Source organism: Schistocerca americana, chromosome 7, assembly GCF_021461395.2.
Source record: "Schistocerca americana isolate TAMUIC-IGC-003095 chromosome 7, iqSchAmer2.1, whole genome shotgun sequence".
In the NCBI taxonomy this organism is placed as follows: Eukaryota; Metazoa; Arthropoda; class Insecta; order Orthoptera; family Acrididae; genus Schistocerca; species Schistocerca americana.
In genome coordinates, this window is record NC_060125.1 from 322418218 (window position 1) to 322430774 (window position 12557).

At 38.4% G+C, this 12557-nt stretch overlaps 1 protein-coding gene across 2 annotated transcripts in view; it reads right to left on the reverse strand.

Moving 5' to 3' along the window:
* Nucleotides 1-12557, reverse strand: part of LOC124622150 (D-threo-3-hydroxyaspartate dehydratase-like) — a 130601-nt gene that overhangs the window by 38128 nt on the left and 79916 nt on the right. For both annotated transcript variants that reach the window (XM_047147788.1, XM_047147787.1), the window contains exon 4: nt 962-1276. In XM_047147788.1, the coding sequence (XP_047003744.1) occupies nt 962-1276 (315 nt within the window). The remainder of the gene's footprint in view (nt 1-961; nt 1277-12557) is intronic.

Here is a 12557-nt window from a genome sequence, read left to right on the forward strand (position 1 = left end):
TAGGTTTTAAGGGAGAGGGTAAGGAGTCATTCCAATCCCGGGAGCGGAAAGACTTACCTTAGGGAGAAAAAAGGACAGGTATACACTCGCACACACGCACATATCCATCCACACATACAGACACAAGCAGACATATGTCAGACATGATCTGGTTATTTTCCAAGTAAATTACCTGCTAAACTAATTTCCATATAAATGATTATTTTTGTAATTTTTTAATTGTGTAGTTATGTTTTAAAATAAAGTGATACAAGAAGTAAACAAAATCCTCTAATCCATATAAATATTATCCTGGGACATGTATAAATTAGATTTTGGAAAACTAGGGTATTTGAAATATTATCGCTGGCCTATACATGTAACACACAAACTTCAAAATTTTCCTTCCACCATTTAGTTTTTATCATTTCATTACAACTTAACAGCATAACGGTCAGCTGAAACATTGTATGAGGTTTCTCATTATTCTAAAAGTATATCTGTGGAAATGGGGGAAGTAAGGGGGGGGGGGGGGGTCGGGAACGGTACTTTTTTCAAGCTGCAAAAGTTTCTCCTTAACTATATACAGTGTAAAGCAGAATTGCACTGACAAACTTTCAGAGGTGGTAGTATGTATCCCAAAAAGAAATGTCCAGTAAATGTGGGCTTTAAAATGCCCAGCATAAACAAAAATTACACTGACAAACATTCAGATGTGACAGTATATGACCTAAAAAGAAATGTCCAATAAACATGTGCTCCAAAAAGCATATACCATAAAAGCTGTGAGCACTTGTTCATCTTTGCTACCATGACACACATCTCTTCCACTGAGAGCTCCTTGCTTTCCGTATTTTTGAGAGGTAGTAATATGGACAAAAACAAGAGAAATTTTTAGTAAATATGGTTCTAAAATGAATGTCTTAAGAGCTATGAGCTGAAAGTTTGTTGGAGTTCTTGTTCACCCCATATAAATACTCACCATAGAATACATAATTCCCTACATGTGCCTCGTTAAGCTTCTGCAAAACTTTGTGGTCTTCAGCATTTACACTGGCACTCATTGATGGTGTGGATCCAATAGAAATGATTGGGCATGCAAAACCCCTCTGCACAAGCTCCTCACCAAGTTTCACTACACGCTCAGCTGTACGATTGCGCACAGCTGACACCTCTGTTAGTGAGCTCGTGTGATATGAATCTCCACAGTGAGCATACAATCCCTGAAGCTTCACTGATGGCTGAAGGGCTTTACATATCGCTACAGCCATTTCTGTGTCAGACCACCGAACACCAGCTATGTTGGAAGAAAAATAGGAGTTCTCATCATGTATAAGATACAGCAAATGCATAGAATCAATAAAATAAATTATGAATAATGACTGAAGAAATAAACATTTTCATGAGTACACAAAAATGACAGCAATAATTTCTTTACTCTGGATATTTATTGGGAACAAAAGCACCCGGAACCAAGCCCAACCTTTTCCAGTTACTTTTTCTGGTTCAAACCAAGCCACCAGTTAAATTCTGAACAAAAATCATCAGCAGTGCTGGCCGAAGGCTTCCGGCATAAGAAGTCATCCCTCATTCCACCAACAGCCTTGTCAACGAGGGCTGAGAAGCAGACAGAGTTTCAGGGTACTTTCTTGTCCTTGGGGTGGGAAACTGCCCCTAAAGGCAGAAGAATCATCAGTGATCAATGACATGAGGGTGCAGAAGGTAACAGAAACCACTGCATTAAAAACACACAATATGTATCCACAGGACATGTGGCCTGTAACTGAAAACGTGTCATGATGATCTCTACATTGTCAAAACATTCATGCTTGGTCCCCCATTCAGATCTCCAGTAGGTGCTGCCAAGGAGGTGACCATAGAAAGGATAATGTTCTACAAGTCACAGAGTGGAATGCATAAGTCAGAATGTGGTAGGGAAGCTAGAAAATCTGAAAGGGAAATGCTAAGGCTAACTCTAGATGTAGTGTGGGTCAGTGAAGTGAAATGGAAAGAAGACAACGATTTCTTGTTAGTAATATCAACAGCAGCAGAAAATGGTACAGTGGAAGTAGGATTCATTATGAAAAGGAATGTAGGATAAAGAATGAGTTCCTATGAACAGTTAAGTGATAGGGTGGTTCTCACCAGAATCAACAGCAAACCAGTGCCAACAACGATAGTTCAGGTATACATGTCAACATCGTAAACCAAAGATGAAGAGATAGAGAAAGTATATGAAGATACCGAATGGATAATTCAGTGTGTAAAGGGAAATGAAAATCTAATAGTCATTGGGGACTGGAATGTGGATGTAGGGGAAGGAGCAGAAGCAAGGATTATGGGAGAATACTGGCTTGGTGTCTGCCTGCTTAGCTGGTTGGTAACATGCTTGCCTCCCATGTATTTGGCCCCAGTTCAATTCCCAGCTGTGTCAGAGGTTTCTCCGCTCATGGGCTGGGTATCGTGTTGTTCTCATCATCATTTCATCCTCATCATTGGCCACAAGTCGCCCAATGTGGCACCGAATGAAATAAGACTTGCACTTGGTGGCCAACAATGCCATATGATCATTTCATTTCATTGGCTTGGTACTAGGAATGAGAGAAGAGAAAGATAAATTGAGTTCTGTAATAAATTTCAGCTAGTAATGGTGAATACTCTGTTCAGTAATCACAAGAGGAGGAGGTATGCTTGGAAAATGACAGGAGATAAGGGAAGATTTCAGTTAGATTACATCATGATCATAGAGAGATTCTGAAAGCAGATATTGGGTTGTAAGGCGTACCTGGGAGCAGATATAAACTCAGATCAAAATTTAGTAGTGATGAAGAGTAGGCTGAAGTTTAAGAGACTTGTCAGGGAGAATCAGTGCACAAAGTGGCATATGAAAGGACTAAGGAATAAAGAATGAAGTGACTCCTGCATAAACTTAAAAACAGTAACTGTTCTGGGTAGGCAGTTGCTAGAACAAGAAGCTACATTTTTCGCACACGACAGTGAAATACATAACCACAGATTAAAGTCAATGAATTCAATGAACTGCTCGACAGCACGGTGTACAAAACTTTTCAATCCTAAATTCACATGTGAACACAAAAAATGTAATGCAAACAATTAAAATGTTATTGCACCAAAGAATCAATGCACAAAGAAGTGGAATACAGAAGTACTAATGAATGACGAGGTACACTTGAAGTTCTCTGAGACTATAGATACCGTAATATGGTATATTTCAGTAGGCAGTTTAGTTGAAGTGGAATGGGGATTTCTAAAAAGGGCAATGGGCAATCACAGAAGCTGGAAAGGAAACCATCGGTACAAAGAAGGTAACTAAGAAGAAACCATGGATAACACAAGAAATACTTCATGTGACCAATGAAAGAAGGAAATACAAAAATGTTCAAGGAAACTCCAGAATACAGAAATGCAAGTGAAGTAAGAATTACATAAATGGGAAGTGTAGGGAAGAAAGGTGAAATGGCTACATGAAAAATGTGAAGAAATTAAAAGCGAAATGATTGTCAGAAGGACTGACTCAGCATATAGGAAAATTAAAACATCATTTGGTGAAACTAAAAGCAAGGGTGATAACAGTAAGAGTGCAACAGGAACTCCACTGATAAATGCAGAGGAGAGCGAGCTGATAGGTGAAAAGAATACACTGAAGGCCTCTATGAGGGGAAGGACCTGTCTGATTGTGTGATAAAAGAAGAAACTGCAGTCAGTATAGAAGACAGAGGGGATCCAATATTAGAATCAGAATTTAAAAGAGCTCTGGTAGACTTAAAATCAAGTTAGAAGAAAAGGACAGATAACATTCCATCAGAATTTCTAAAATCATTGGGGAAAGTGGCAACAAAATGACTACTCACATTGGTGTGTAAATGGGAGAGGCTGGCAATATACCATGTGACTTTCGGAAAAATAACTTCCACACAATTCCAAAGAGTTCAAGATTCGACAAATGTGAGAACTGTCACACAATCAGCTTAACAGCTCATGCATCCCAATTTCTGAAGGGATAGTATACAGAAGAATGGAAAAGAAAGTTGAGGATGTTTTTAATGACAATCAGTTTGGCTTTATGGAAGCTAAGGGCATGAGAGAGGCAATCCTGAAATTGCTGTTGTTAATGGAAGCAAGACTACAGAAAAATAAAGACACATTCATAGGATTTATTGACCTGGAGAAAGCATTCAACAATGTAAAATGGTGCAAAATGTTCAAAATTCTGAGAAAAATAGGGGTAAGCTATAGGGAAATATGGGTAATATACAATATGTACAAGAACCAAGAGGGAATAATAAGAGTGGAAGATCAAGTATGAAGTGCTCAGATTAAAAAGGGTGTAAGCCAGGGATGTAATCTTTCACCCCTAATGTTCAATCTATACATCGAAGAAGCAATGATGGATAGGGGGGAAAAAAAGCTTCAGGAGAGGAATTAAAATTCGAGGTGAAAGAATATAATTGATAATATTCACTGATGACATTGCTATCATCAGTGAAAGTGAAGAAGAATTACAGGATCTGCTGAATGGAATGAACAATCTAACGAGTATAAAATGTGGATTGAGAGTAAATTGAAGAAAGACAAAAGTAATGAGAAGTAGCAGGAATGAGAACAGTGAGAAGCTAAACATCAGGATTGGTGATCATGAAGTAGATGAAGTAAAGGAATTCTGCTACCTAGGCAGCAAAATACCCATGACACATGGAGGAAAGTGGACATAAAAAGTAGACAAGAACTTGCAAAAAGAGCATTCCTAGCCATGAGCTGTCTACTAGTAACATATAAGGACCTTAATTTGAGGAATAAATTTCTGAGAATGTATATTTGGAGCACAGAGCATTGTATGGTAGTGAAACATGGACTGTAGGAATATATTTGGAGCACAGCATTGTATGGTAGTGAGACATGGACTGTAGGAAAACCAGAAAAGAAGAGACTCAAAGCATTTGAGATGTGGTACTAAGGAAGAGTGTTGAAAATTAGGTGGACTGATGAGGTAAGGAAAGAGGAGGTTCTCTGCAGAAATTCCGAGGAAAGGAATATATGGAAAACACTAACAAGAAGAAGAGACAGAATAGCAGGACATCAGTTAAGACATCAGGGAATAACATCAATGGTACTAGAAGGGAGCTGTATAGGATAAAAATTGTAGAGGAAGACAGAGATTGGAATACATCCAGCAAATAATAGAGGGCATAGGTTGCAAATGCTACTCTGAGATGAAAAGGTTGGTACAGGAGAGGAATTCATGGCAGTCAGAAGACTGCAGACTCAAAAAATGTGAATGATCATTTGACTCACAAGAAAGTGTCACAGAAATGTTGAAAAACTTGAATCTGTATATGCTTGAAAATACAAAGAACTTATTCCACAAAAGCCTACTTACAAAGTTTCAAGAATTAGTAGTAAGTGAAAAATACAAGAAACATACAGATACCTACTAGATAAATACCAAACAGGATTCTGTAAAATACATACCACAACATCCGCCACAATAAAAGTAGCAGCTGACCTGACGCTTGCCATGGATGCACAAGAGGTAGCTATCATGTGCTTCTTGCACTTCAGCAAATGCTTTGACACTGTCAGATTTGAAATTTTACTTGCCAAATTTAGCAGCCTAAATTCCTTGCCAAGAACAGTGCAATGGTTTCGCTCATACCCGATGTCTCGCCAACAACGTGTCTCCTGTCCAGCAAAATAAAAGTAACAATGGAGGCAGGTTGCATCAGGTGTTCCTCAGGGTTCAGTATTAGGACCTATACTGTTTTCATTATATGTAAATGATGTATCATCAGTTTTGTCATATTACAAACAGCACATGTATGCTGATGACCTCCAGTTGTACCTAAGTGCAAGACCAATAAACCTGAAGACAGCTATCGAGAATCTCAATACCAACCTGTGTGCACTGTCAAAATGGGCACACAATATAGGATTAAAGCTCAACCCATCCAAAACCTAAGTGGTATTGGTTGGTCATTCTAGGCTCATCAACCCTAAATGTGACAAATATCAACTTGTTTCCTTTAGCAAATAGTCTAGGAGTAATAATAGATGAAAATTTAAATTGGACTGAGCATGTAACTGCATTGTGCAAAAAGGCATCACTATCTCTCCCTAAAAAAATATAAAAAGCTGTTCCATCTTGATCAAAAAAAGAAACTTGTACAGACACTTATACTTCCAATTATTGATTACAGCAATGTTATCCTGCAAGATCTTTCTCAAGAAAGCTCATGGCTCGGGGGACTGCTTATGAATGCCTGTGTTCTTTCTATCTGTGATGTCTGATGCTTTGATCATATTTCACCATCATATGCGCAGCTATCTTGGCTGCATGCAGACAAGTGCACAGATCTCCACACCCTCTGTTTTCTCTACTGCCTTATCAATGAACTATCTCCCTCATCTCTCTTCTTGACCTTAATGCTCTTATCTGAACATTGTGGCTAGGACCAGTTCCCATCAGAGCAAAATTCATTCTGTGCCACTCCATCATTTAGCCACTTTCTCGAGATCCTTCTCAATAGCAGGAATCTGAATCTGGAATAACCCCTTATACTATATTAGGGAACTGAATAACATCTCCAGCTTAAGAACAAAGTCAATGACGTGTCTACTAAAGCAACATAAGGATTACTATTTGTCCCTGTAAGCAGTCATTACCCTTACACATTCTTCTTCGCAACTTGATCTTCCTCTTTTCCCAGTACTCTTAGCTGGTGCAGTCTCATTAAATTTCTGTTTCTTGGAACTTACTACATCAGAAAACATTTATCTCATAAACATATCAATTCTTTTTATATCTTCCACCATCATTATTGTTATTATAATTACTACTTCTACTACTACTGCTACTGTTATCATTATTAGTGGCAGTAGCTGTGCAGTAGTACAAGTACTGCCAGCATTGACTTCATTAATTTATAGCCAATATTCTTTACTCACATAGCCACTTCAGACACTCAAATCATTTATTACTATTTGGCATATTAAAATTGTTATTTCTTAGGAAATCTTGATGTAAAAATGGTACTGTACGTCTGAAACTCTGGTACAATGTAAGAGAGGGCCTGATGATGCTATCAGATCAGGTTAAATAAATAAATATCTACACAGTCCAGTCACATTAATGTGACCACTGCCTATGTTCAACATCAATGTGCAACAACCATTCACAGACACCAGGTGGCAGCACTATCATTGGATGATATATAAAGTGTGTTGAGGATGTGGAAAAAAAGTGCAGCTGTTATCATATTCTGAAAACAGAGCGATTTATCTGAAATTCAAAGGGGGGTGATCATTGGCTTTTGGAGCAAGGGTGCAACCATTTCCAGAATGGATAGGTTATAAAATGTTCACTTGCTGCCATGGTTCAAGTATATCGTACATGGCAAAATGGTGCTATTCAAAACTGACACCAAGGCAATTGTAGTATACCACAGGTCACAGATGACTAGAGTGAACAATAACTGTGGAGATGTGTATGGGCAAACAGACATGCAACCACTGAGCAACTGACCACTCAGATGAACCAAGGAGCTATCAACAATGACTGTTCAGCCATTGTTGCTGTGTATGGGCCTCCATAGCAGGCACCTGATTCATGCACCCATGTTGACTGCTGTTATTCAGTGACAAAGGCTCGAATTTGCAAGCCAGTATCTCAACTGGATGTCTACTGAATGGCAACAGATGGCCCCTGCAGACGAAACACCTTTTATGCTCCATCGGACTGAAAGCAAACACCCTGCAACAATTGTCAGAAGGGTCCAAGCTGAAAGAGGAAGCATTGTAATATGGGAAATGTTTTCATGGCGTTCCCCTTAGATAATCTTGATATTCTGGAAGGCACAAGTATGCATCTATCCTTGGGGACAACATCCACCCATACGTGCAGTTTGTTTTTCCTTGGCATGATGGCATTAGTAGCACAACAACACAGTATGTCAAACAGTGTGCAGTGTATGTGTGTGGTTTAAAGAGCACCAGGATGCGTTTACCAGACTCTCTTGGCCACCAAGCTCCCTGGATTTAAACTCAATCAAAGACTGTGGGACCACCTCACTCAAGTTGTTCGCACCATGGATTGTCAACCGAGGAACCTAGTGCAGCTGGCCACAGTACTGCACTCAGCATGCTTCCATACCCATTTTTGTACCTTCCAGACCCCCATTGACACTCTTCCTGTATGTCTTTTAGTGATCCACACTGTAAGAGGTGGTTATTCTGGCTTTTGACAGGTGGTCACATTAATGTGACTGGACAGTGTGTCTCTCCTATAGAGACTGTGAAGACAAGGTACAGAGGTTTTCAAATAGTAATTCTTCACACAGTGTACATAGAAATGGAACAGGAAGAAGCCCTAATATGTCACACAGTGGGTGGCACCATCTGCCAAAAACGTAAGGGGAGCCGGAACGATGAACATGGCAAAATTAACGTTTTTTGTTTTTTTCATTATAAAATTGTTTGGTGTTTTCTGAATAAAACAAATCAAGTTTCACCCTTCTAAGTGAATTCTAAGTTGACATGCCATGTAAATGGCTGTAGCAACTTGGTGTGTCACCTCTGACGGCGCCGCACGCTGGCTGCAAGCAGGGTATCTTTGCGGAATTAGACAGTAATTTGTTTTCCAACATTGTATGGCTTTATTTCTGTGGCAGGTGACTGTTCATATCAGTAAACATAAATGCTATACCACGTGTGTTGACTTGTGGAGTTTGCTTTGTGTTGTGTAGCTGTTCAACTTTGCGTATTTGACGAATTTTGCTCACACCTGTTTTGTGTATTTGGTTTGTGGATATCAATATATCCCATTTCAGCAATCGAGCATTTAAGAAAAGGCAGAATGAGTGGAAGAAGAAATCCTTTGTTGATTCGAAGGGAGATGCTGCTCAGACTGCTTCACCAACTACTCCAAATCAATGTGATAGAACTTCTTCCAGCAAGAAACTTTGTGACAGCAAAGGTTGGTTGGTTGGTTGGTTGTTTGGGGAAGGATACCAGACAGCATGGTCATCGGTCTCATCGGATTAGGGAATGATGGGGAAGAACATCAGACATGCCCTTTAAGAGGAACCATCCCAGCATTTGCCTGGAGTGATTTAGGGAAATCACGGAAAACCCAAATCAGGATGGTCGGACGCGGGATTGAACCGTCGTCCTCCCGAATGCGAGTTCAGTGTCTAACCACTGCACCACCTCGGTCGGTGTGAGACAGCAAAGAAAAATTTGAGAACTATGAAAGTGACAGTAATGATGTGAATGAAATAATTAACATTTCCTTGCTCTCTAATATTTGAAACATAATGTATTATGGCAAGTTTGCAAAGAAAAAGGACTAGAATTGAAAATAACTTCACACTTTGGTTTAGCATGTAAAATGTTATTGAAGTGTAACAAACGTGCTGCAGAAGTTTTGTTTTCTAATTCTAACAGTATTCCCCACAGTGGTAATAGTGGAAAGAAGGTGTATCATATAAATATTAGGCTAGTGTATGGCTTGTGTTGCATTGGCAAGGGCAGTGCTGCAGGGATAATGTTACGTGGAATTATGAACTTTCCAAAACCACCAACCAAGTTTGGATTTTATAATGAATTGGTGGAATCTTCTGCTGAAGATATTGCTCAAGCAACAATGAAGGAAGCAGTTGAAGGAGCTGTGACATATAATGGGAATTGTAGAGATGTAACTATTGCTTTAGATGGATCATGACAATGTAGAGGTCATAAATCTGTAAATGGAGTTGTGACAGCTACCAGTGGAGACAGTTGCAAAGTAATTGATGTTGCTATTCTCTCAAAACATTGTAGATGTAAGGGCAAGACCAAGGATGAACATAGTGAAAGTTGTGAAGCAAATTTTTACCGCACAAGTGGAGCGATGGAAGTAGAGGGAGTGAAAGCAATTTTTCCCATATCACAGGAGTGATATAATGTACGACACACTAACTATCTAGGAGATGGTGATTCTAAGGGATATAAAGCTGTAGAGGAACTCAAACCTTATGGCAATGAAATTTATGTTAAAAAAAAACAAGTGCATTAGACATATGCAGAAGCGCATGGGGGCTCGCTTGCGCAAACTAAAGCAGACATTAGGATCCCAGAAGCTTAGTGATGGTAAAACCCTTGGAGGAAGAGGAAGATTGACAGATGACGCTATTGATAGATTGCAGAGGTATCATGGGTGTGCAATTAGGCAAAAAAACAAGAAGCATTGAGCATATGAGGAGAGCAGTATGGCCATTATTTTTTCATACTGCATCAAATGAGCAGCCGCAACTTGCACTGTGCCCCACAGGTGATGACTCATGGTGTAAGTACCAATCAAGAAAGGAGTATGCCCATAAAACAGTTTGCCAAATGCTGTAATTGACGTAATTAAGCCTGTATTCAGAGATTTATCACAGCCAAGTTTATTGGAAAAGTGTTTACATGGGAAAACACAAAATCCAAATGAAAGTGTAAATAATTTAATTCGGATTAGGATTCCCAAAAGAGTGTTTATACAGATAAAACATTGCATTTGGGAGTGTATGATGCAGTGGCAACATACAATGAAGGAAACATTATCAAATGTGATGTGCAGAAAAGTTTAGATTTCCAACCAGGACACAACACAATTTCCACAATGCGCCTAATTGACAAAGAAAGACAAAGAGGTGCAGGAAGAAGAGACAAAAGCCTACAACATGCAGCAAAAGGGAAGAAAAGACCAGTGAAAAGAAAACTAACACTGGAAAAAGAAGAGGATGCTGCTAATCCATCATATGGGGCAGGAATGTATTAAAAAACTTCGGAAGCCATTTTCCAATTTTCATCTTTGAGGAACATTTTCTGAAAAACTTCTAACAGTATATCAATGAAATTTATACACAATGTTGTTTACTTCTTATCTTCATTTTTGTAACAAATTGTAAAAAATATTGTATAATTCAAGAGTTACAGGAGAAAAAGTGGAAAATTTTAGAGAAAAAAATAAGCATCTGTTTAAAAAACTGTAAAACAAAAACCAATATATATTTCTTAACATGGCATTATAACTTTGTAGAGAAATATTCACTGAACATTTAGTCCAAATTTCAGAGCAATATTTAGAAAAAATGTTCCTTCTATTTGCTAAAATTAACATGGAGGAGATGGATCGTTCCAGCTCCCCTTAACTGTGGGTTTTAGAATATGGTTGTAGATGTAGAAACACAATGGGTCTTTGAGGATCAAGATGTTTTTCAATTAAACAAAATTCTTGCAGCCTTAGGACAGAGTGTAGCAAGAATTTTGATAGTTATTCCTCCTCAAATTCCAGCTCCCAGCACGCTTCTAGTGTTAGGTTAGCTGAAGCTGCATCACCAGTGTAATGCTTTTCTTCTTCATTAGAGCCTTCATGAAGTTCCACTCCACAACGTCTCCACTGCTGCCTTACTGTGCTGTCCCGAATGTTTTCATCGGCTTGCTCAAGACAAGGACAATTTGAAGCATTATTATGGAAAAAACAAATAAACTTGGCAAGGCAAGTGATATTGAACACTAAGATGGCAGTAGTCGCAAGACAAAATGATACAAAATTAAAATCATTGGCTAATGAATTCAATAAATTCTTCATAGCTTTAGCTGGAAACACAATGAAAAAATAGTCCATTAAATGCAAAGCCAATAAACTTACCTAAATGTGTAATGAATACTCCACCATCAGACATAAGATTTGTCAACTCTTATGTTAGACCATGAAAACCATTAGGTCACTAAAAAGTAGTAACTCTACTGGCTACTTTGGTATCCCAGCCAAAATACTGATATCTTATTCTGACTTGACAGAGCCAACCCTTAGTTACATTTATAATCAGGATGAGTTAAGTAGTATGTCCTGAAAGACTAAAGTGTGCAATAGTACCACCAATATACAAAAGTGGACATAAGTAACTGCCCCCTATTTATAGATCCAACATACTTCTTCCATTGTTCTCATAAAGTTTTGAGAATGTAGCTTACAAGAGAATTCTGGACCATCTTTCAGAAAATAACATTTTAACAACAGCTCAGTTTGGCTTCTGTAGAGGCTTCCCTACTGAGAATACGATATGCAATCTCATAAATACAATTATAATAGAGCTGAACAATAAAAATTACCCTGCTGGCATTTTCCATGAACTTGTCAAGGCTTTCGACTGTGCACACCATAAAATTCTGCTAGGAAAACTAAAAAGGTATGGTATTAAAGGTCTTCCCCATGCGTACATGGAGTCATATCCTAATGATAAAAAACAGAGGGTCACATTACCAAACAGTGCAACAGGCACAAGATCAAATAAGAGTGGGGAAGTGTTAAATACAGAATGCCATGAGGGGAGTTGTCCAGGAGTAATGATTTTACATTAGATTTAAAACTTGCTTTGCAACTGTTGGACATTTTAAGTTATAGGGCAAATAGTCAAGTAATTTTATTGAAATTCGGTAAATTCAACAATGTTGTTTTTTTAACAATTTGTGTATACATATATTAAACTAATGATGTTTGGTATCATATAAAAGCAATTTAAAAGAGCTTTCCAATGAAG